Source organism: Erpetoichthys calabaricus, chromosome 6 (assembly GCF_900747795.2).
Source record: "Erpetoichthys calabaricus chromosome 6, fErpCal1.3, whole genome shotgun sequence".
NCBI lineage: Eukaryota > Metazoa > Chordata > Cladistia > Polypteriformes > Polypteridae > Erpetoichthys > Erpetoichthys calabaricus.
Window position 1 is genome coordinate 189,460,930 of NC_041399.2, and position 25,388 is coordinate 189,486,317.

At 39.3% G+C, this 25,388-nt stretch overlaps 1 protein-coding gene across 1 annotated transcript in view; it reads left to right on the forward strand.

Annotated features, from left to right (window-relative positions):
- The window catches only part of ghrhrl (growth hormone releasing hormone receptor, like), a 149,198-nt gene that overhangs the window by 47,522 nt on the left and 76,288 nt on the right, over nucleotides 1-25,388 (forward strand). Inside the window, exons 3-4 of the mRNA XM_051929382.1 lie at nucleotides 17,295-17,402; nucleotides 18,061-18,158. Of these exons, the coding sequence (XP_051785342.1) occupies nucleotides 17,295-17,402; nucleotides 18,061-18,158 (206 nt within the window). The remainder of the gene's footprint in view (nucleotides 1-17,294; nucleotides 17,403-18,060; nucleotides 18,159-25,388) is intronic.

A 25,388-nucleotide genomic window follows, 5' to 3' on the forward strand; every position in this document is an offset into this window, starting at 1 on the left:
TAAACCCGCATTCCCAGAACAGGGTCACAATGAAAATCTCAGCAAACATAAGGCGCAAGGGCAGGAAAAATCCCTGGGCAGGACATCAATCCATCACAGGGAAGGGAATCCTTTTCTTTAAAACAACAGAATTCGAGGTTGGTCAGGGTAAGGTTTAATCCCAATACTACTACTACTACTACTACTACTTACTTACAAATTATTACTTTGACATAATTGATTCCCTTTCTTGCACTTCTATTGTGTGGCCTTGTCTCTTTATTGAGGAATATTTTGATGTCTGAAGCAGATATCAAGAATTAAAACATGGTAGAATGAGAACCATACAGATTCAATTGTGCAAACGTCTCACCACCTCCTGAGCTGCTAACGTCACACACCGATTCTCAAGTGCCACTTACTTCGAGAAAGCCAGTGAGAGTCTTGCATGCTCTTCTCACCGGTGTAAGGCCCATGGTCACAAAAACTGAAAATATTTTTGTAATTTATTTGAAGTTAGTCTTTTCAGTTATTGTAATTGTTTCATATCATTTTAGCTTTTCATCTGTGTTTTATTAATTATTTTAAATAGTTTATGAAAATGTTTCTTCATTGATAGTTTTAGTCTTCAATTTAATTTACGGTAATACCTAGCATGTTCTAGGGACTTAGAGCCACCAATGGCAAATGTCTGGAACCACCCCCTATCAGAGGACCTCAGGGCCACTGTAACCGCATGACTGAACTATCATAACTAAGATACTGTAATACACACATCTTGGAAAATGTAGAAGCCCACACAGACATGCAGGGGATGTGCAAACTCCATACAGATGACAAATAGATGTACTGTTTTAACCCAGGAGGCTGGATTTGTGAAGCAGCAGCACCGCTTACTACTATGCCAAAGTGTCATTTTGTTTAGAATTTGTATTTGCAAAATCATATTCCTGTATAAAAAATGAGAGAATGTAGGAACACAGTCATGCTAGGATCTTCAAACTATGCCACCCATAATTGGTCTGTTTGTTGACATCTACTCAGTTCAAGTTTAAAAAGTGTTATAAAGTGTAATCAGATGTACACAGATGTCTTCTAAAAAGAGTTTGTAGCAATATAGAGCCATGCCAAAATGCACAATGTTACAAAATACCATTAGACTCAGCAATAGCTGTTACCCATCTTGTTAGGCTTTACTGTTATCTCACACACCATAAAGTAGTATGTACAGTTCATGCACTAACAAAGCATATTTATGGAAACTGTAGTTGCCCATTACTTTTGTGTATTTTTTTAAATAAAGCCTATAGTTGTGTAAAAGTTGTTTTTTGTATCTGTTTCCCTTTTAGTTTTTTTTTGTTTTTCACAATATTTTTCTTCTTTTTATCTATCACAACGGCTCGTTGCTTGCTCATATTATTCACTCTGCCAACTGCAAGTGCAGCTCTTGATTATTCTAACATGTATTCATTTCAAGGTCATTTTCACATTCTGAGTACTATAATTTTGTGTTTGGTCAGATTTTTTTCCACTCGAAACACAAAGTTAATGTTACATCTTGAAATAGGCATAATTTCAAGGCAACGTTATTTTTTTTTTTCAATTTACCATTCCATTACCAGCTATGTGCAGTACAACATTATAATGTAATAGGCATATTCTCCAATCTAATGTTCCAAGTGATATTTTCTTGCACAAAAGCATAATGGCTTTATGTACCTACTGTATGCAAGATGTATGTTTTCTTAGAAGGTACAGTATGTTGTTACTAGATACTGAATTTTTACAAATTGCATCCAAATTACATGAACTGGATAACCTGAATATTTCACATACTAGCAGAATTTCACAACTTTCAGGGTACATTGTATTACATATTTACAGAGCTTGTTGTAAAAGCACAGTTTATATCAGTATAAATGCACTGAGCAGTCAATAGAAGCCTCCAAATCTGGATGGCAGAAAGACAGCTCACCTCCAGGATGGGACCAGCCTGCAATAGGAATGTGTCTACATCAGTAAAGTCAGGTATCTGTACAGCAGGGTGCTGATATTTATAAAGTAGTGCAACAAAAAAAACAAAAAAAGCCTTGACAAGAAGAAGTCCTTCATCAAAAAGTACTGTAACTTGTCAGGTTTCATTTAAACAATTTGTCAGACACGTCAACTTATGCTAGTAAGTTAACTGTTTAATGTTTCTAGTATACTTTGTATAAAAATATTTCCTAAAACTTGTAAGAAGTGTACTGTTTACCAGGTTCCACCTACATTATATGTCATTACAGTATATACTTGTGTAAAGAAATATATTTTAACGTTAGAACTAGAAATCTATCTTGCACATTCCCTACAAAATTCAAAGTAGTCCGATCACACCTCCACTTAGTAACAATTTGCTAATGCTTAGCATGGAGACCAAAACTGCACTGGGTACTCACGTTCTGCACACTTTTCTGTGCTGTAGATTTAATTTTAAATTGATAAAGTTACAATATTTACCATTTCAAAAGCTTTGAGTGTTCCCAAGAGCACGAAAGCCTCAATAATTGGGAAATGGAAGTAAAAGTTTGAAACCATCATGACTCCACCATCTGAATAACCAGATGAGAAAGGACTTGGTTAGAGAGGTAACCAAGGACCCAATGGTCTCTCTAAAAGTGCTTCAGAAGTCCTTTCCTGAGATGGGTCTGAAGTTCGATCATCTGTCAATTACACATTTATGGTACAGTGGCTAGAAAGACACCAATCTTGAATATAAGAGCATGAGAAAAATGATTCTTTGGAATGATGAGAAAAAAACTCTTTTGAGTAGGTCTCTAAGCACTATGTCCGTTAAAAACCTGGCATTGCTCATCAGCTGCTTAATACCATCACTATGGTATGGTGGGCACAGCGGCATCATGCTTCTCAGCGGCAAGGACAGGGAGATTGGTCAGAATTGAGGGAAGTTTGAATTTAGACAAATAACTCAGACAGGGGCAAAAGCTTTCCTTTCAGCGCTATATGTTAAAATGTTCCAAAGCACATAGCCAATATAATGCCGGAGTGGCTTCAAACAAGTCTCTGACTGTCCTTGAGTGGCCCAGTCAAAGCCCAGACTTAAACCCCATAGAACATCTGTGGGCTTGAAGACGGCAGTTTACAGACATTTCCCTTTCAATCTAATGGAGCTTCAGAGGATCTGTCAGGACGAATGAGATAAAATTCCCAAATCTAGGTGTGTGATGCTTGTAAAGACGTACGCAAGAATACTCAAAGCTATAATTGCTGCCAAAGGAGTTTCTGCAAAGTACTGAATTAAGGGTCTGAGTACTACATGAGTGAGAGATTTTCAGTTTTTAATTTTTAATAAATTTGCTAACCTTTCTGAAAACATGTTTTCAAGTCTTCATTGTTGGTTATTGAGTGTAGATTGATGGGTGGAACTTATCCATTTAAAATTAAATCTACAACACAATAACGTGTGCAGAAACTCTGTGAATACCTTTAGAATCCACTGTTCCTTGACATCTATATCACAAAGTATTGATGCTACACTGTATCTCTTTTATTAATTTTAATAATTTGTATCCACTGTCTGGATGCAGAATGTGATGTATCCTTTGGAATTACTCCATCCATCCATCCATCCATTGTCTCCCGCTTATCCGAGGTCGGGTCGCGGGGGCAGCAGCTTGAGCAGAGATGCCCAGACTTCCCTCTCCCCGGCCACTTCTTCTAGCTCTTCCGGGAGAATCCCAAGGCGTTCCCAGGCCAGTCGAGAGACATAGTCCCTCCAACGTGTCCTGGGTCTTCCCTGGGGCCTCCTCCCGGTTGGACGTGCCCGGAACACCTCACCAGGGAGGCGTCCAGGAGGCATCCTGATCAGATGCCCAAGCCACCTCATCTGACTCCTCTCGATGCGGAGGAGCAGCGGCTCTACTCTGAGCCCCTCCCGGATGACTGAGCTTCTCACCCTATCTTTAAGGGAAAGCCCAGACACCCTGCGGAGGAAACTCATTTCAGCCACTTGTATTCGCGATCTCGTTCTTTCGGTCACTACCCATAGTTCATGACCATAGGTGAGGGTAGGAACATAGATTGACTGGTAAATTGAGAGCTTCGCCTTGCGGCTCAGCTCCTTTTTCACCACGACAGACCGATGCAGCGCCCGCATTACTGCGGATGCCGCACCGATCCGCCTGTCGATCTCACGCTCCATTCTTCCCTCACTCGTGAACAAGATCCCGAGATACTTGAACTCCTCCACTTGAGGCAGGATCTCGCTACCAACCCTGAGAGGGCACTCCACCCTTTTCCGGCTGAGGACCATGGTCTCGGATTTGGAGGTGCTGATTCTCATCCCAGCCGCTTCACACTCAGCTGCGAACCGATCCAGAGAGAGCTGAAGATCACGGCCTGATGAAGCAAACAGGACAACATCATCTGCAAAAAGCAGTGACCCAATCCTGAGCCCACCAAACCGGACCCCCTCAACGCCCTGGCTGCGCCTAGAAATTCTGTCCATAAAAGTTATGAACAGAATCGGTGACAAAGGGCAGCCCTGGCGGAGTCCAACTCTCACTGGAAACGGGTTCGACTTACTGCCGGCAATGCGGACCAAGCTCTGGCACCGATCGTACAGGGACCGAACAGCCCTTATCAGGGGGGCCGGTACCCCATACTCTCGGAGTACCCCCCACAGGATTCCCCGAGGGACACGGTCGAATGCCTTTTCCAAGTCCACAAAACACATGTAGACTGGTTGGGCAAACTCCCATGCACCCTCCAGGACCCTGCTAAGGGTATAGAGCTGGTCCACTGTTCCGCGACCAGGACGAAAACCACACTGTTCCTCCTGAATCCGAGGCTCGACTATCTGACGGACCCTCCTCTCCAGGACCCCTGAATAGACTTTTCCAGGGAGGCTGAGGAGTGTGATCCCTCTGTAGTTGGAACACACCCTCCGATCCCCCTTCTTAAAGAGGGGGATCACCACCCCGGTCTGCCAATCCAGAGGCACTGTCCCTGATGTCCATGCGATGTTGCAGAGGCGTGTCAACCAAGACAGTCCTACAACATCCAGAGCCTTGAGGAACTCCGGGCGTATCTCATCCACCCCCGGGGCCCTGCCACCAAGGAGTTTTTTGACCACCTCGGTGACCTCAGTCCCAGAGATGGGGGAGCCCACCTCTGAGTCCCCAGGCTCTGCTTCCTCATTGGAAGGCATGTTAATGGGATTGAGGAGGTCTTCGAAGTACTCCCCCCACCGACCCACAACGTCCCGAGTCGAGGTCAGCAGCGCACCATCCCCACCATATACAGTGTTGACACTGCACTGCTTCCCCTTCCTGAGACGCCGGATGGTGGACCAGAATCTCCTCGAAGCCGTCCGAAAGTCGTTCTCCATGGCCTCCCCAAACTCCTCCCACGCTCGAGTTTTTGCCTCAGCAACCACCAAAGCCGCATTCCGCTTGGCCTGCCGGTACCTATCAGCTGCCTCCAGGGTCCCACAGGACAAAAGGGTCCTGTAGGACTCCTTCTTCAGCTTGACGGCATCCTTCACCACCGGTGTCCACCAACGGGTTCGGGGATTGCCGCCACGACAGGCACCGACCACCTTACGGCCACAGCTCCGGTCAGCCGCCTCAACAATAGAGGCACGGAACATGGCCCATTCGGACTCAATGTCCCCCACCTCCCTCGGGACATGGTCGAAGTTCTGCCGGAGGTGGGAGTTGAAGCTACTTCTGACAGGGGGCTCTGCCAGACGTTCCCAGCAGACCCTCACAACACGTTTGGGCCTACCACGCCTGACCGGCATCCTCCCCCACCATCGAAGCCAACTCACCACCAGGTGGTGATCAGTTGACAGCTCCGCCACTCTCTTCACCCGAGTGTCCAAGACATGTGGCCGCAAGTCCGACGACACGACCACAAAGTCGATCATCGAACTGAGGCCTAGGGTGTCCTGGTGCCAAGTGCACATATGAACACCCCTATACTTGAACATGGTGTTCGTTATGGACAATCCGTGACGAGCACAGAAGTCCAATAACAAAACACCGCTCGGGTTCAGATCGGGGGGGCCATTCCTCCCAATCACGCCCTTCCAGGTCTCACTGTCATTGCCCACATGAGCATTGAAGTCTCCCAGCAGAACGAGGGAGTCCCCGAAGGTATGCCCTCTAGCACCCCCTCCAGGGACTCCAAAAAGGGTGGGTACTCCGAACTGCTGTTCGGTGCATACGCACAAACAACAGTTAGGACCCGTCCCCCCCACCCGAAGGCGAAGGGAGGCTACCCTCTCGTCCACCGGGGTAAACCCCAATGTACAGGCTCCAAGTCAAGGGGCAATAAGTATACCCACACCCGCTCGCCGCCTCTCACCGGGGGCAACTCCAGAGTGGTACAGAGTCCAGCCCCTCTCAAGGAGATTGGTTCCAGAGTCCAAGCTGTGCGTCGAGGTGAGTCCGACTATATCTAGCCGGAACCTCTCAACTTCGCACACTAGCTCAGGCTCCTTCCCCTTCAGAGAGGTGACATTCCACGTCCCAAGAGCCAGCTTCTGTAGCCGAGGATCGGACCGCCAAGGTCCCCGCCTTCGGCCACCACCCAACTCACACTGCACCCGACCTCCTTGGCCCCTCCCATAGGTGGTGTTACACTCAGATGACTTTTATAAATTGCATAATTGTATGGGATGCTTTTACTTTCAATTAATAAATCATTAAATTGACATTACACTTCATTTCCCGTGTATCTGCTGAAATGTTGTCTACCCAGATTCCCAGAAGGGATTTTGTTGACACTGGGATTTCTGCTAATCTGTTTCTTTAAGTTTCATTTGAAAATTGAACTGACTTGTTTGTACAGTATGTGTAAACATGAAAAAAATAAAATAACCTCAGCTCTACCTTTAGCAAGGCCCAATTCTGACCTCACCCTATTGCAAAATTGCCCTAAATTACTGCTGTCAGCATTTGGCCCTTAAATATTACTGCATCTTTAATCCCTGTCAGATATTAGTCTTTCATGGAATTTTATAAAAACTTTCTAAAAAATTAGTTGATAAAATAATACACTATAATCAGATATAATCAGACATTTTTGGCTATGAAGAGAGGTACTCAGTGCCATAAGGACTTTGATTTTTCAGATATCTCATTAAACAAATACAATATTTTACAATAGTTGATGTAACAACAGCTTTTCACACTAAGAAATATTAATGAGTGAAGTCCATGTGTCTTTTTTAGTTTCTTTTGGCCTAGAAAGCAGTAATGAGCCTTTGGCAATGACCACTCCTGGGCAGAGCCGAGAATATAGCTGGCAATTGAAAGTTGTCTCCCATTCTGCTACTCTCCTATAATTATTATATTTTATAAGAACATAAGCAGCTTTTTGTCATATTCTCAGCTTTCTTCCCTTTCATCTGTGGCAGACTGTGATTATGTAAAGCATTACACCAGATTATTTGGTTGACTCTCTGAACAGTTCTCTTCTCACGTGGGGCATCAGTTCTAAAATGACTGTACAAACTGATGTGATCTTAAATTCCATGCATTTGACGTTATTTGAACATTGACTGCTTGTAATTATAAAACCTGTAGTTTAAATAAAGATTAATTCAATTTACCGCACTATCACTTTTTCTTTTCCAGACAGGAGACTTACATGTGATGGTATGGTGTTTATACAAAAGCAATGACAAACAATTATGCAAGTAGAAAATATTCCATTAGGTTCAGCTAACATGAAGTATGAAAACCGTAAAAAACAAAAACAAGGACAACCGAATGCAGAACAAAATGCAGAAAGACTTTTGAGAACATTTAACAGAAGAATTTAATTTAATTCTGTTCATACAGAAACATATAGTATGCCATGGACTATAGTGAAGCACATAATATTATGTCTCATTATTTCAGATATCACCAAGTTATAAAATGTGACATTCATCACACCAAGCTAGCATTGTTAATCACTAATTAACATAATGTATTCACTATATACTGCATGAGAGTTCAACGCCTTGGGTAATACTGCTCTACTAGAGGACTTTCTCATTGGCATATAACATGGAGAGCACATTTTCAGACTTCAGTTAAACTTCATTCAAAATGATGAGTTATTCACCAGCTGTTATCAACTACCAAGATCCTTCTTTATGGACCTCTGATGGTAGCTATGCCCTAGCCTTGAAAGGTCTACTATTTACTACCACTTTATTTCAGCTGAGATGCAAGTTCTCTCTGTCTCTGTGCTTGGGTTTTGTTTCATCAGGGACTTGCTTCAGAAAACTTGCAGAAATGTTGGGAGTATGCCATGCAAATATTTCTTGCTAACCTGATTTCAGTTCCCTGTTATAGTGACCAGCTATTGCCACAGTCTGCTACGCAATATATTTTGTTTTTTCATAAAACCCAGTGATCAGGATACAGTGCCATTTACCGCTGTCTTCAGAACCTTTGTCTCATTTGGAGAGAAATTTTATTTTTACTCTGAACTAAAAGTTAACTTACAATTTTAACCAAGTTACACCTAGAAGATTTCATGGTACAAATGTTCACATGTGCAAAACTTTAGAGGATTTGTGTTTATAAAAATACCAAGAATGGGAAGGCTTATTCATAAGGACAAATGTTTCATACAATTCTTTGTAGGAACTTTCAGGGAGTATTTGTATGTTGAAATTCAAAACATCATTCTACTCACTTATAACCAACTATAATAAATAATGATGGGAGACGAGCTAGAGAGCAGACATGTAGACACTCAGATACAGTGATATAAATACTCTGAGCGGTGCAGTGAGAGTAATATGGAAAAAGATCATCTGCTGTGGCAACCCCTAACAGGAGCAACTGAAAGAAGAAGAAGAAGAAGGTGCAGTCAGAGGAACAACACTAAAGCAGCTATGGTATTTGGAATAGTTTGGCCATTCCATGGACCATTATATTGTTACAGGTTAATTACAATCAGATGCCTTAAACTAATAAACAATATGCAGTTTGTTTCAGTGTATATGATAAAGCTGCGTCAGGGATGTGGATCTAAAAAAAAAATGGAAACCACACTGGGACAAGAGCACTGATTTGATGCTGGGTGCCACCACTTTGCTAAACCAGGCGGAGAACTTGCATACACCAGGGATTAAGCTAGCATGAAAATGTATGTGGCTTTATGCCAAGTTTAGTTTTTATACATTGCGATGTGAGTGTGGAAATGGGTGTATGCAACATTTTTGTGCGTACGCACCGTTTATACATGAGGCCCCTGGTGCCTATATAAAGAAAGGAAATCCACTTTCTGTATTACATCATACCTGAAGAAGGGGCCTGAGCTGCCTCAAAAGCTAGCATATTGTAATCTTTTTAGTTAGCCGATAAAAGGGGTAATTTTGTTTGACTTCTCATTGTGTCTGTAATGGCTAACACTGTATCACACCTTACTACTACAGACTTCTCTAAGTTAAATAAGCAATAGTTGTGATCAGAACGTTATAAACAGCTTCAAATATGGATGTCCTTTATTAAAATAAGTTTGAGGGAGCCTGTCATGTAATCAGATCAGATAAGCATGACAAGACTGAGGAAATAACACAGCAACAATCTAAGTAAGTTATGTTCATTTACATAACACAGCCAAGAAACATACCGGTTTACACCAATCAGCATACAGATAAATGGTATAATCTTTTATCACAGCTGTACCATTTGTATATCTAAAGGTCTCAAAATGGGTAAACAGATTAAAAGTCTTCGGCACATATTTACTGCATATCTAAAGTTGAGCTTCTTGTATATATATATATATATATATATATATATATATATATATATATATATATATATATATATATTCTAACAAAATAAAAAAGTATTAATTGTCACTGTCTCATCATTCTGTTGTTAAGAGTCTAAAGAACTTTACAAAGTTATACAAAAGTTATCCCAAAAAGTTGTACTGTAACAGTATATCACAGCAAAGTACGGGGTATATGTGTAGAAATTTACGGAATATGGCATTTTGATTAATTTCAATTAATATTTACACTTTAACATTAAAAAAATTTTTTTTCAGTGAATATAAAAATAATGTATTAAGATTATACATTCTAATGTGTTAAAATGGAAAACAAAATATATTTCAGTGGGGTATAATACTTTTTATAGTTGCTGAATTTCATTTATATTATTAGGTGCCACTGTGGCCTTTGTCATCTCATCAAAAAGAGCCTTTTCATTAAGTTGAGTATAATATTTGACTGGGGCTACAATTACTGATGAGTTCTTTCAGAACAGAGGAGCAGAGCTATGATTACAAGTGATTTGTCTTCCCAAAGCACCTTATTTTTCTTTGAACATATTTAGGTTTAGCTTCCCAGGTGGTTGCATGTTCAAGATTGCAGAGAATACTTTGAATATTTATACATTTATCAGAGACGAAAGGGAAATGATCATGGACAGTAATTTGTAAAAGTGAAACTGCTAATTATTTCCGAGAGATATATACACTAGTTGAAAACATTATAGCCCAGTAAATGCTGAAAAAAACACTATAATTTCATTATGAAAAAGAAGAAGAAAGAATGACATTTCTGATATTACCTGAATAAGTCACAGTGTGATCACATAATCACACATAACTGATGAAATATCATATTGGGGTCTTCCTCTACAAGCATATTAGACATAGTCACTGCAAAAAGTTACAATGAATTTCCTCCATAAGGTATTAAAATGTACTTCAGCTTATGGGGGGTGGATGGTTATCATTCCTGTCTCAGAAATTCAGGGACCTGTTGTTTTAACCCCAGCCTGATCACCATCTGTGTGAATTCTGCACTTTCTCCTTATGTCTATTGGTTTATCTAGGTAGTGTGGTTTACTTCTCCATCCCAAAATGAACATGCCACTTTGCTCAGTAACAGGAAGGCATTTTGGCTTGTGCATGCAATGCAACTGTTACTTGCCACCTCATATCTGTCTCACACATGTCTCACCTAAGTGTCCTCTATGGCAGTCTGCTCGCATACTAGGGCTGTCTTTACTTTCAAACCTTTATTTCAACCCAGTATACCACCAGTACAGGACTTCACAAAGCCATCTCCTTGTGCCCTTAATGGACTGCAGTTAGAAAAGAAATGAACAATCTAACCTCCCGGCCTGCTAGTAATAGTAAGACAGAGAGACTGTCTTTAAGCTTTCACAAATACAAATGGTATTTATTAACATCAAAAATAAATAACAGCCTTTAAAGTACAATATTAGAACAAAAAATATTCAATGGCAGAAAATATATACACAAAAGACAGTATTCATACTGTATTCATACAGTATACTAAAAGTAAAGTGTAAATACTTCAGTGATTTTTCATGTTAATTATTGATTTAACTTTAAGCTGTTAAAACATTTCCTACTTACTGTGAACTATATCGAGCTTCTTATTTTTTTAATACAATAGAGAGATTTGATTGAAAGCCTGATTTTGGGTATGAATATCCATTCATGTAGTTCTTTTGTAATTAATGAGAATGATGGTAACTTGTTGAACAGAAAATCAAACTGAATTAGGTTTAATTACAGTTACCTAAAACTGGTTGCTGTTACACAACCCGGTACAATTAATATCAAACTTTACTGCTTTGTCTATATTATGAGGAACAAACAGTTTCCCCACTCTAGCATAAGCAAATAAAATGCTATGGTTTGCAAGGATTATAAGAATTTGATAGTAATACAATATGGAAATCAGTTTAATTCAACAAAATTATCAGTTAACTTAACCTGCAAGGTTGTAATCGTCAGCATACTAGTCCTCTGACTCACACTCAGCTGTTTATTATACAATTTTGGAGTACCCTACTCAACTTCATAGTTTTAAAGAAACATCTGCAACTCACATTCATGGCCTGTATATATATATATATATACAGTAATCCCTCGCTATATCGCGCTTCGCCTTTCGCGGCTTCACTCTATCGCGGATTTTATATGTAAGCATGTTTAAATATATATCGCGGATTTTTTGCTGGTTCGCGGATTTCTGCGGATAATGGGTCTTTTAATTTCTGGTACATGCTTCCTCAGTTGGTTTGCCCAGTTAATTTCATACAAGGGACGCTATTGGCAGATGGCTGAGAAGCTACCCAGCTTACTTTTCTCTGTCTCTCTTGCGCTGACTTTCTCTGATCCTGACGTAGGGAGATTGAGCAGGGGGGCTGTTCGCACACCTAGACGATACGGACGCTCATCTAAAAATGCTGAAAGATTATCTTCACGTTGCTATCTTTTGTGCAGCTGCTTCCTGAAGCGACATGCTGCACGGTGCTTCACATACTTAAAAGCTCGAAGGGCACGTATTGATTTTTGATTGAAAAACAAACTCTGTCTCTCTCTCTCTCTCTCTCTCCCTGCTCCTGACGGAGGGGATGTGAGCTGCCGCCTTCAACAGCTTTGTGCCGCGGTGCTTCGCATACTTAAAAGCCAAACAGCCCTATTGATTTGTTTGCTTTTCTCTATCTCTGTGACATGCTCTGCTCCTGATGCGCACTCCTTTGAAGAGGAAGATATGTTTGCATTCTTTTAATTGTGAGACGGAACTGTCATCTCTGTCTTGTCATGGAGCACAGTGTAAACTTTTGAAAAAGAGACAAATGTTTGTTTACAGTGTTTGAATAACGTTCCTGTCTCTCTACAACCTCCTGTGTTTCTGCGCAAATCTGTGACCCAAGCATGACAATATAAAAATAACCATATAAACATATAATTTCTACTTCGCAGATTTTCTTATTTCGCGGGTGGCTCTGGAACGCAACCCCCACGATGGAGGAGGGATTACTATATATATATATATATATAAAATAAAGCTGAAGATTTTAACCATATCTAAAAACATTACAAATGCTTTGGTTTAAAAACTTGATGCTCCAAATAAGCATATACAGTATCATTAAAGAGAAGATATAATAAAAATTGTGCTAAACCTTTCTTGCCCCTGTGGATAATAGCTCATAGAATTCGCCAAAAAGAAAAAGGTGTTAGGGACCTAATGATATTTCATGCAGTGATAAAGGAGGACTGGTCTAGAAATACAGTACCTCAGCAATATCTGGACTGGTGTGAAGCTTTTATGCTCTGTGAGATTTCAGTGAGCAGGCCTTAACGGCTTAACTGTAAACCAAATGCCGCCCATTCACTCCCACTTCTGACTTACTGCATGACCCAAAGTAAGTCACTGAACCTGCCTGTTCTGTAATTGTAAAAAAGCTAATATATCTTTCTTTTAAAAAGCACCTTTTACTGATGGCCATCCTATAAAGACACCATTTAAGAAAGAGTGTGTACACTTTAAAATGGCTTCATTTTATTTCCATCCATCCATCCATCCATTTTCCAACCCGCTGAATCCGTACACAGGGTCACGGGGGTCTGCTGGAGCCAATCCCAGCCAACACAGGGCACAAGGCAGGGAACCAATCCTGGGCAGGGTGCCAACCCACCGCAGTCATTTTATTTCCTGGCCAGTCAATTGCAATTAAAATCCCCATCTTTGGACAGGTGAATAATATAATCTGAGGGCACATTGACACATATTTACACTTCAGTTTCATTTACTTATTAACTATCCAGGTAGTTATTTTTTTTTAAATCAACCATGAATTATACTGAAACCAGGACGTTTCCTTCAAATTTTTCCAGTTGAAAAGTAAAACACACAAAAAATGACCTTGCATACAATATTTGTCATAAATTGATGTCTTTTCACTAATGAGACTTATTAATTTAACACAGCTAAACCTTATTTGTATGTAAAATATCTCTCAAACCCAGTGGCTTTTGACTTAATGTTACTAATCCCACAGCCTATAGTCTGCAGTAAACTGTCCTTCATGAGAACCATTGCTTCTACAAGTCCTGAAACACTGCTGTGGTCTGCTGTTCTTTAGTCCAGCCATAAAGGATTTTGAGTACTTCCTCCGGAAAACACTCTAACAGTCAACTATTTTCTAATATGAAATGACAGTTTGGTAGTTTTGGCAATTTTGACATCCATAACTGTTGTGGATAGCCTCCCCAAATACGATTCATCAATTACTTGCGTGTTGCCAACCTTAAACTGTTTCCACCGCTGAAATACAGCAGTACAGCTAATTATTTCATCATGTAGGCTCTGCCGAAGATTGTCTTGTGCTAAGCAGGTTGATATGTGTGCTTATGTATATGTGTTGTTAGCTATTCAAGCGTGTTTTTTTTTCATGTTTCCTTTCAGTGCAAAAGACCCATGCATTTCCATCCTTTTACCTATTTACTTGCTAGATTTTAAGGAGCTACAAGTTGACCTTGAAACTGTGTTTAACAGTCTGTGATTCTAATAGGAATGGAGTTAGAATAGTTCCACACATTTTTGTAAATGTAAGTTAAACTGCAGTGGGATTGAGCCTGTCTCATAAAGGCCTGAGTTTCAGATTGTCCCTCAAGTTATTAGTGCTGCTCTGAAGCACAGATTGAAGATACTGTAGTTTTGTTTGTGCTAGCTTCATTTTAGATTACATTTTTATCATTCTTCTCCCTAATATTTTGCTTTTGTCTTCTTAAAGTCTTAACTGTAGACTGTGACTTTAAAGGATTTATTCTTGCAGATTGCTGTTTTATTCTGATGATTTTATTGATGTTTTTTCTTTTATTTTGTGTTTAGAATCCTATCACATTTTCAGTCTGTATTAAACGTTGGGGCTGAAAACGTCTTCATTGAACAGAAGAGTACTGATTTTTCTATCTGTACCTTACTATATTAAAATGGATTATCTTAAATGATCAATATGCTACTGGTGGCACATAATGTGATGCAGAGTTGCCAAGGTTTTAAGTTATGAAACAAACACCAAAAAAAGCAGCATATGTTGAACAAAGTCCCAACTGATACACACACTAATCTAGGGAAGGAAGGAAGATAAATCAATGTACAAAGACTTACTTGGCACAGTTGACAGTGTAGTCAGTGAGCACCTGTGTATGTAAACTAAACCCCAAAGGGTAAAATCATCACAGAGAAGTATAACAAAAGAAGATAACCAAAGAAAGGTAAATGTGCTCAATACGCACACCATTAATATGTAAAAAGCTCCTGAGCACAACAAAAGACAGAATCTGACTTTTGCAGGAAAGTTAGAACAATTGGATTTTTTACCATTCTTAAGACTTTGTTTATATTTTGACAGGAAAATACCACAACTTTCTCAAATCCACTTATTCCAATTCAAGTTCCCAGTAAGCTCGAGCCTATACCGCCAAATTAGGAAACAGCTCGCAGACTTAGCTTACACATACACACGCCTTCACTAGGAATACAATGGGTGCCTGTTTTTTATAGGAGTTCTGTCTCTCTTCTGCTTTTTTGGGGGGTTCGGGCAGGCAAACTTTCTTTTTTTCAATTATGGATAAATTGATATATTTATTAATATTAAGATATGGTGTCTGGCTGGTTTCTGCCAACTTTAATGGAATCTTTTAAATCAAAAAATATGCTGGTGTCATCGTAGATGCAAACCCAAGCAGTTGGCCCATCTCAACTGACATCTTGACGAGCTACAAGCCTGAAAGCTGTCACAGGTTGAGCAAAGAGGATTTGAAGAATTTGAAGTCTACCCACGTCTATAACATCTGAGAATGTAAGAGACTCTGTGAATGTAAAGTGGAATGCATTAAATGTTTCCATACTCAGGTAGCACTGCAATCACTGCAGCCTATTGCACCTAATCACAGAAGCAGCTTGACCAAAGATGGAAAACATGAAAATCTGGCACAAGGATAAAAGTAAGGTGGAAAGGAATCAGAACATTTTTAAATAAGTTGGATGAACTTTACATCTAATGTTGAGTCATGGTGAGTTCAGGCACTATGGCATTTGCTTATTGTTGAGAACCAGCTTAAACTTCTTATTTTAGATGCCCATGTTTCATCTGATAAGATCAGAAGGAGTGAAAAAGACAAGAGTGGGCCTGGAGATTAGTGAATGACTAATGGTTAAAAGCAAGCACATTACAATTAAAGCTGAAGAAGGTGAGACTACCTTCCCCATTCTCATCTCATTCTACAGGGGCATTATTCAGAGTGTTCTAACCAACTGCATCATCTGATTCAGGAACTATAGTGTCTCTGACCATAAGGTCTTGCGATGGATAATACACACTGAAGAAAAGATCATTGGGCCCTCTCTTTCCTACATTGAAGACATCTTTGTAAAGCATTGTATCCACAAAGCTTAAGCATTATGAAGGACCCCTCCCACGGTATATTTGTCCCACTTTTACCTGGTAGGTACTGTAGCCCTTGGCTGTCCTGCTTCTGAACTCTGTGCTGCCACCCTGCTCTCAGATCTACCCCTAGTAGCGAATTTATATGTAGCACATTTGTTATTTGTCCTGTGTTTATGTATATTTTGCACCATGGTCCTGGATAACGGTATTTCATGCTGCTGTATGCTGCAATACTATGTATGGATGGTATGACAATAAAGTGACTTGACTTCAAATACTGACTGAATTTATCCATGTTACTGCCTAACTTGGTAAGTTACATCATCTTGATTAATGTTTATTAACATAGGAACAGAAGTTATTCACATTGTACTAATACCCCAATGAGTGAATCATTCTGATCCTAGAATGCTGGCGACGTAACCAGGGGGATATTGAAACAAACAAACTTAAATTTCAGATTTCATTTGAAGCCACAAGAAGTGGGACCTTCTATATTCGAATGTCAAAGCATTTAACTGAAAACCTGCAGTACAATCAAGTAGATCTAACCATCTTATTGCCACCTACAAACCTGTTATTGATAGCAGCAGCTCTCTTTTTCAAGCGAGAAGTTTTTATGTATGTTTTTTTTAATATATCATATTTATATTTTTCTTGAACTTCTGTAACTAAGCATTGCAGTACAGTTTAAACTATGTATTTAACTGTATGTGACAAATAACCTTTGATTTGATTTGATTGATTTAACACTCAAACCAGTAGTCTAGTAATGTTATGACTACAGTCGGGCACTGTGATGTATTAACTTAAGCACTATAAACATCAAACTTGCCAGTTGAATTCTCATGTCTGATACACTATGCAACTGTAAAAAAATGAAAATGTAAGCAGTTTTACTAGCCGTGTTTACTTATATAGTGCCTAAGGATGGGGTTTGGTACCAAAAGATGCTACCGAAAATGAAGGATGTTTATTGTAATAAACTTGTAACAATAATAATTTTTGGCCGTTACTTTCTTAAAGAATATGAACAGCACTACTTTCTGATATATTTCCCTATTTTTACAGGTTGTAATCAGACATGGGATACAATTGTGTGCTGGCCAGAAGCTAATACTGGAGAAACTGTCAGCATTTCCTGTCCTTCTTATCTTTCCCATCTCCTGAAAAGTCAAGGTAACAAATATATGAAATCAATATATGTTTTATTTTATAAACATTTCTGTTACATTTACATCATTTAGCAGACGCTCTTATCCAGAGCGACTTACAACAGTGTTTGTTAGTTTTTTTTCGCATACCCCTTGGGGTCAGAGCGCAGGGTCAGCCATTGTACAGTGCCCCTGGAGCAATTACAGGTTAAGGGCCTTGCTCAAGGGCCCAGCAGAGTAAGATCTCTTTTGGCACTGATGGGGATTCGAACCGGCAACCTCCGGGATACCAGCGCAGATCCTTAGCCTCAGAGCCACCACTCCGCCTAAAGTAGATACGTTCTCAAATGAGATATCAACAATTAGGGAATCTTGATGGAAAAGCATTGAATACATATGAGGAGAATAACAGAATAAAGCCTTACAATATTTTATTAATTTTATTTGTGCCACAAGAGTTAACTTTCAATATATTTAAATTGCTTTAGTAAATAAATTGATGAAGACTAAATGGTTTTCACCTTTGTTGTAATATTGCATCATGCCAGCTAATATTTTCAGCCATGTATAACCAATATTTAAAGTTTTAAACATAAACATAAAGTCTAAGTACATGACCTATGCTACTGGCGTTTCACTCAATTATGCTAAAAAATGTTGATTGAATGTATTCTTCTTTTTAGGAATAATCTACAGGAACTGTACTGTTAATGGCTGGTCCAATCCATACCCACCATACTATGTCGCCTGTGTTGCAAAAGATGATATTGCTGATGAGGAAGTGAGTCCATTTTCATATGCTGTTGTAGTAGATATGGTTTGAATAGAAATATTTAAATAAAAACACAATCAGCTCCTATGGTGTTATGGCCAGGTAATGTAATGTGAAGCAAATAAAATCAATAATTAGTATGTTTTAAATGCTTCTGTAAGTTTAGAGTATGTTATTTTTTTCCTGTGTATATATTTTACATCTTGATTAATTATTTTTAATTAATGTTTAGTTTTTCATAGCTTTATTTTTGTTTTGTGACGCCATTTTAAATCATCATGATCTCCACAATTTTCTCCTTGCTCTGTCCCAGGCAGTCCTATGTTACTGTTCTATGGTGGATGTTTGTAACATGACCTGCATCTGGTAGTACTAATCAGTCTAAGTCCATACAAATCTAAATAACAACATAGATGAAACAGGAATTTCTCTACCATAAATTGTTTCAGTGAGATATTGGATTCAGTAGAATAACACTCTTTTGAAAAAAGTTGCTGATTTTTTTAAAAATAAGTTTCATTTGTTTTATGGCCTAAGTATTTTTCATGCTCAGAATATTATATGAAGTATTTTCTGAACTGCAAAATGGCAGCCGTCCTTGTTCTTAACATTACACGAGGTGGAAACAACCCAAAAGCAAGTATTTATTGCACATTTTTTCCTATTCCTTCTCAATAGCCAGAAATGTATTTTTCGAAGATTTCTTTATATTGCACAGAAAAGAGAAAGTTGTTGTTGAAATGTTTTTCACAGAAATATGAAAGGTTGGGTTAATCCATTCATTGTCTTGACTACAGCAGGTAAACAATTGATAAAAAAATGCCATCATTTTCTTGCAATACAAAAACAGAAAACTATGAAGAACTAGTTGGGGAGCTTGTGTGTAACATGTCTTTAACAGTAGAATTATCAGAGCCTACGAAAAAATTCGTAGATCCGTCCCACCTAAAATCGCTTCTTAAATCCATTCGCACCTCTCTGCCAACGTCTTTTGTCTTCTAAATGTGCAGATAAAGACAAGCTGCAAGCAGCCGGCTATTCCATCCCCCCACTGACTTAGAACGTGCACAAACTTCTCCCAGCTCATGCCTTGATTGATTATCTACAGTGTTAGAGTGGAAATAATGGATCATTATTTGGAACACACGCATTTCATGTGTGTTCCGTTTCTACAGTAATCTGTGTAAACACATTTTTAAAACAGAAACGTTTTTCATATTCTAGTAGTAAATGACAAAATGTAGGCATAAACTATATAATGTATGAAGCGAGAAGTCCAAATATAAAACAGAAACTTTCACAAAAGGTACAAATATAACAAAACAAGTGTGCTTTTATTCAAAAATATAACTGCAGGAAAAAAAGCCGCCTTATTTTGTGACATTGACATGCATTTACTGCTGTGGCGCAACAGTATCAGTTGCTGACTGGGAATCAAAAGGTCACAAGTTCGATCCTGCACGACTCCCTTTTGAGAAGTGAGCTGCTCTTATTCTTACTATCTTTATATATAAAATCCCTATGTGCGTCCAGGTGTCCGTGTGTGGGTGTCTTCTGGTGAAGTGCGCATGCGCGGGGCACGGTGCGATGCGCGATATTACTGTCAGAGAAAGTTAGAGGTGTTTTACGGAAATACAAACCAGTATTACTGCGAGAGGAAATTAAAGGTACACAATACAGTGACGCATATTACAGCCACATACAAGCCAGTATTACTGTCAGAGGAGATTAAAGGCATATTACCGACGCGCATGCCTGTATTACCGCTAGAGAAAATTAAAGGTATATTATGGACGTACAAGCCAGCGGACGTACAAGACGGTATCCTTCAATAAGGGCGTGCACAAAAAGGCGAGCCTCAAAAGGGCAACCTCAATTGGGCGCAGCGAATAAAGGCGCGCGTAAATAAAGATCTGCACCTTTGTTGCTCTTCACATATTCCAGAGCCATTTTTAAATTATCTACGAACGCCTTTATTCGCAGCGCTCAATTGAGGTTGCCCTTTTGAAGCTCGCCTTTTTGTGCGTGCGCCCTTATTGAATAGAGCCGTACAAGACAGTATTACTGTCACAGAAAATTAAAGACACACAATACACGGCAGCAGCCCACGAAGAACGGTCAGCTCAGCAAGTAAACATCAACAAAAGAAAGGCTGAAAGAAAGAAAAATACGACCAACAAAAAGAATGAGGTCAAAGTCCCTTGCCATTTAATATAGACTGTTCCTACTAATGTTTATGCACTACTGTTCTAGCGCCCGTTATTGTAACAGGCTAAATGACTAGTTTTAGAATAAAAACATACATTTGATTTCAGTCTGTAACAGCCGGTGTAATTTATGATACTTGTAAAGGTTAGCTTTGTTTTTTTATTCACTTTTCATTCTCTCAGTCACGTTCAGGATCCTCCCCCCCCCCCCATTTGAAACTGCTGTTTTCACATAAAGACGCGCTATAGCTCTGCAGTGTATCACGATACATACTATCGCCCCTCCCACCCAGGGATCTGACACACAAACGCTGGCGAATCTGCCTTCTTCATATCTCACTGTCACTTGATTTTCTTTTTATTCAGTTTTATTGAGTGTTCCTACTCACGCTGAATTAGTATGCACCTTATGGTCCATGATGTAAAAAAAAAACCCCAGAGACATAGGTATGTATGATATTTGGAATTATTTGTTTTATTACCTGTATAGTACATTTCGTAAAACTTTGTGGCACGGATGCAACATTATTTATATTATTCATATTCATTCGCATAACATCTTGTGGTTTGTAATCAGTGACTGCGTGTTTTTTTTCCCCCGATCTTGCCAGTCCCCACATGTTGCTGTATGTTGCTGTTTCTTTTGTACTCCAAGACATGCAGAGGAAAGAATAGTACAGAGCAGTAACTTCAGCGCTATATGCAATCATCAGACACTCCCCATCTGACACTGCTGTTTTCACATAAAGACACGCTACAGCTCAGCAGTGCACTTGTGACTGCATTCTCGTACCAATGCTTGCGAACTGAAGTGTCTGTGTGCACTTTTCGTGGCATTTATTTTTTGTATCCAAATGGTGCCATCTTTTGCCTTTATGCCTGATGCAGCTGCGCTGTTCTTATTTTGGACTGGACGTTTCCTGCGGGGAGGGCTTCTGTTCTCTTTCTCTTCCTCGATATCAAAAATAAGTTCCTCGCCACCGTCTGAGTCGTAATCATCCATTTCTTGCAGCAGAAGGGGACAACCTTCTCTTTCATAACAGAGCTGTGGCCATTGCGGTGTCTGTTTGCTTAAAATAATAATCAAGCACAACAGATTCACCTATGTTTGTGTGTCAGGTTTTATCTCGCCACATCAGAGAATTCCACATCTGAGAATTCCCTGTAATTTGCAGCTCTATTCATTATCTCAAAACACCACTCACATTCACAGTAATTTCCAGTTATGGCCACCACTCCCACCCATGCCCACAACCATACAGAACTGATTCTACATCAGAGAATTTCCAGTTCCAGGATAAATTCACACCCGATCTGACGCTGTTCGTTTTCAAATAATATTGCATTAGTGCAAGGATGTTTTCACATATATTGTCTCTTTCTTTCAGGTGTATAATAGGAAACCACAGCATAGACAGAAGTGTGTACATTGTAACAGGTACACACGTTGTAAATGTAGGATAGACAATCCTTGTGTGTGTGTGAACTGTTAACATTTGAATCTGATGATTGCATATAGCGCTGTCTTATTCAGTGTGCGCAAGAACATGCAGGTGGCCAGTTGCTGTGTGCTACAGCATGCAGGCGGTGATCAAGGCACATTTAAAAAAAACGAAAGTGATAAATATATGTGACGTTTTGAAAAAATCATTTTATGACGCGAATAGTACCAATCAGAAAACACTGTCGAAGTAATGCAATATTATTTGAAAACGAACAGCGTCAAATTGGGTGTGAATTTATACTGGCGCTGTTTGAGTCAGATCAGAAGCTGAATAAGCTGAATAAGCTCCTGTTTTGACTCTAAGTAAAAAGCATGAATTAATCAACAGAAATAACCACAATCGACATTTTAAACTTAACGATTTACAGTGCATACCAATTTATACATTTTTATGTCCGTTTGAGGTCAAAAAAGAAAAAAAAAGTTACACTTTCTCCCCAGCAGGGAATCGAACTCAGGTCTCGAAGGCACGGCAGGAATGCTGCACTCTGAGTCAGCAAATCTTAGCGTTATGCCACAGAAGGTTTTGTAATGTTCTTGAACCTTTTGTGAAAGTGTGTATTTGATCTTTGGACTTCAGGCTTCACACATTATATAGTTTATGCCTACATTTTGTAACATTTATTACTAAAATATGAAAAAGTTTCTGTTTTAACAATGTGTTTACACAGATTACTGTAGAAACCAAATAACGATCTATTATGTCCACTCTAAAACTCCAGCAGTTCAGTCACTCCCATATAATCAAACAAGGCATGAGCTGGGAAAACAGTGAACATTCTGCGACGGTGGGGGATGGAATAGCTGGCTGCTTGCTGCTCGTCTTAATTGGCACATTTAGAAGACAAAGTCGCTGGTGGAGAGGTGAGAATGGTTTTAAGGTGGGCCGGATCTACGAGTTTTTTTGTAGGCTCTGGTAATTCTAGTGTTAAAAATCCATTTCCTACAATCTCTATTGGATTTTTTCCCTGAGAACATGTACAGTGGTGTGAAAAACTATTTGCCCCCTTCCTGATTTCTTATTCTTTTGCATGTTTGTCACACAAAATGTTTCTGATCATCAAACACATTTAACCATTAGTCAAATATAACACAAGTAAACACAAAATGCAGTTTGTAAATGGTGGTTTTTATTATTTAGGGAGAAAAAAAAATCCAAACCTACATGGCCCTGTGTGAAAAAGTAATTGCCCCCTTGTTAAAAAATAACCTAACTGTGGTGTATCACACCTGAGTTCAATTTCCGTAGCCACCCCCAGGCCTGATTACTGCCACACCTGTTTCAATCAAGAAATCACTTAAATAGGAGCTGCCTGACACAGAGAAGTAGACCAAAAGCACCTCAAAAGCTAGATATCATGCCAAGATCCAAAGAAATTCAGGAACAAATGAGAACAGAAGTAATTGAGATCTATCAGTCTGGTAAAGGTTATAAAGCCATTTCTAAAGCTTTGGGACTCCAGCGAACCACAGTGAGAGCCATTATCCACAAATGGCAAAAACATGGAACAGTGGTGAACCTTCCCAGGAGTGGCCGGCCGACCAAAATTACCCCAAGAGCGCAGAGACGACTCATCCGAGAGGTCACAAAAGACCCCAGGACAACGTCTAAAGAACTGCAGGCCTCACTTGCCTCAATTAAGGTCAGTGTTCACGACTCCACCATAAGAAAGAGACTGGGCAAAAACGGCCTGCATGGCAGATTTCCAAGACGCAAACCACTGTTAAGCAAAAAGAACATTAGGGCTCGTCTCAATTTTGCTAAGAAACATCTCAATGATTGCCAAGACTTTTGGGAAAATACCTTGTGGACTGATGAGACAAAAGTTGAACTTTTTGGAAGGCAAATGTCCCGTTACATCTGGCGTAAAAGGAACACAGCATTTCAGAAAAAGAACATCATACCAACAGTAAAATATGGTGGTGGTAGTGTGATGGTCTGGGGTTGTTTTGCTGCTTCAGGACCTGGAAGGCTTGCTGTGATAGATGGAACCATGAATTCTACTGTCTACCAAAAAATCCTGAAGGAGAATGTCCGGCCATCTGTTCGTCAACTCAAGCTGAAGCGATCTTGGGTGCTGCAACAGGACAATGACCCAAAACACACCAGCAAATCCACCTCTGAATGGCTGAAGAAAAACAAAATGAAGACTTTGGAGTGGCCTAGTCAAAGTCCTGACCTGAATCCAATTGAGATGCTATGGCATGACCTTAAAAAGGCGGTTCATGCTAGAAAACCCTCAAATAAAGCTGAATTACAACAATTTTGCAAAGATGAGTGGGCCAAAATTCCTCCAGAGCGCTGTAAAAGACTCATTGCAAGTTATCGCAAACGCTTGATTGCAGTTATTGCTGCTAAGGGTGGCCCAACCAGTTATTAGGTTCAGGGGGCAATTACTTTTTCACACAGGGCCATGTAGGTTTGGATTTTTTTTTCTCCCTAAATAATAAAAACCACCATTTACACACTGCATTTTGTGTTTACTTGTGTTATATTTGACTAATGGTTAAATGTGTTTGATGATCAGAAACATTTTGTGTGACAAACATGCAAAAGAATAAGAAATCAGGAAGGGGGCAAATAGTTTTTCACACCACTGTAAGTGGTTTCTAATGACCATAGGCAGAGATTCCACCAGGTTATCATTCAAATGAACAGATGTTACAGTGGGAAGTGGAGTGAGTCTGTTTTAGCAGACATCTGTTGTCATACCACCATGAAACACCTTCAGGATTATAAGATGAAAAAAGCTACCAAGTGACTACTTTTTGTAAGTAATAGTTATACCAAAAGAATTAAATCAGGAAATTGTAATTCTTTCAACTTTAAATAATTATTTTTAAAAATATAATTTCCTCTAAAATAGTGTTGTTTTCATTTTAAACCATTATCTTTTAAAAACTGGATGTGATAAGTTAATTCTGTTGCCAGATTTAATCCAACACACTCAATGTTATAAAGAAAACCTAATAATTATTTTTTTGCACACCAGTGTTATTTTTGAGAGGTAAAAATCTCAAGATATAAGAATATTAAGTTAACAAAATGTAAAAATAATCAATAAATTCTCCATGCCTCACAAGTATTTTTGCATCAGTTATACAAGCATGTCTTTAGGGATGTGGGAGGACACACAGACAACAACCAATGTCAATGTCAATTTATTTATATAGCACATTTAAAAGAACATAGGAATGCTGTGGCCAAAGTGCTTTACAATACAAGAAGAAAAAAACATACAATTAACATAAATAACATAAACAGAAATAAAATAACTAGCAACAAGATTTTAAAATCAATTCGAAAACTGACAGGCAGCCAGTGTAAAGAAGCTAATATTGGAGAAACAGAATCAGACTTTCTTGCCTCAACCAGAAAGCATTCTGGACCAACTGTAACCTGCACATCAGGGATTTGCTAATCCCAGAATACAGCAAGTTGCAGTAATCAAGGCAAGAAAAGATAAAAGCATGAGTAGCTTTCTCAAGATCCCTAGAAGATAAAAAAGGCTTGATCTTACCTAAAAG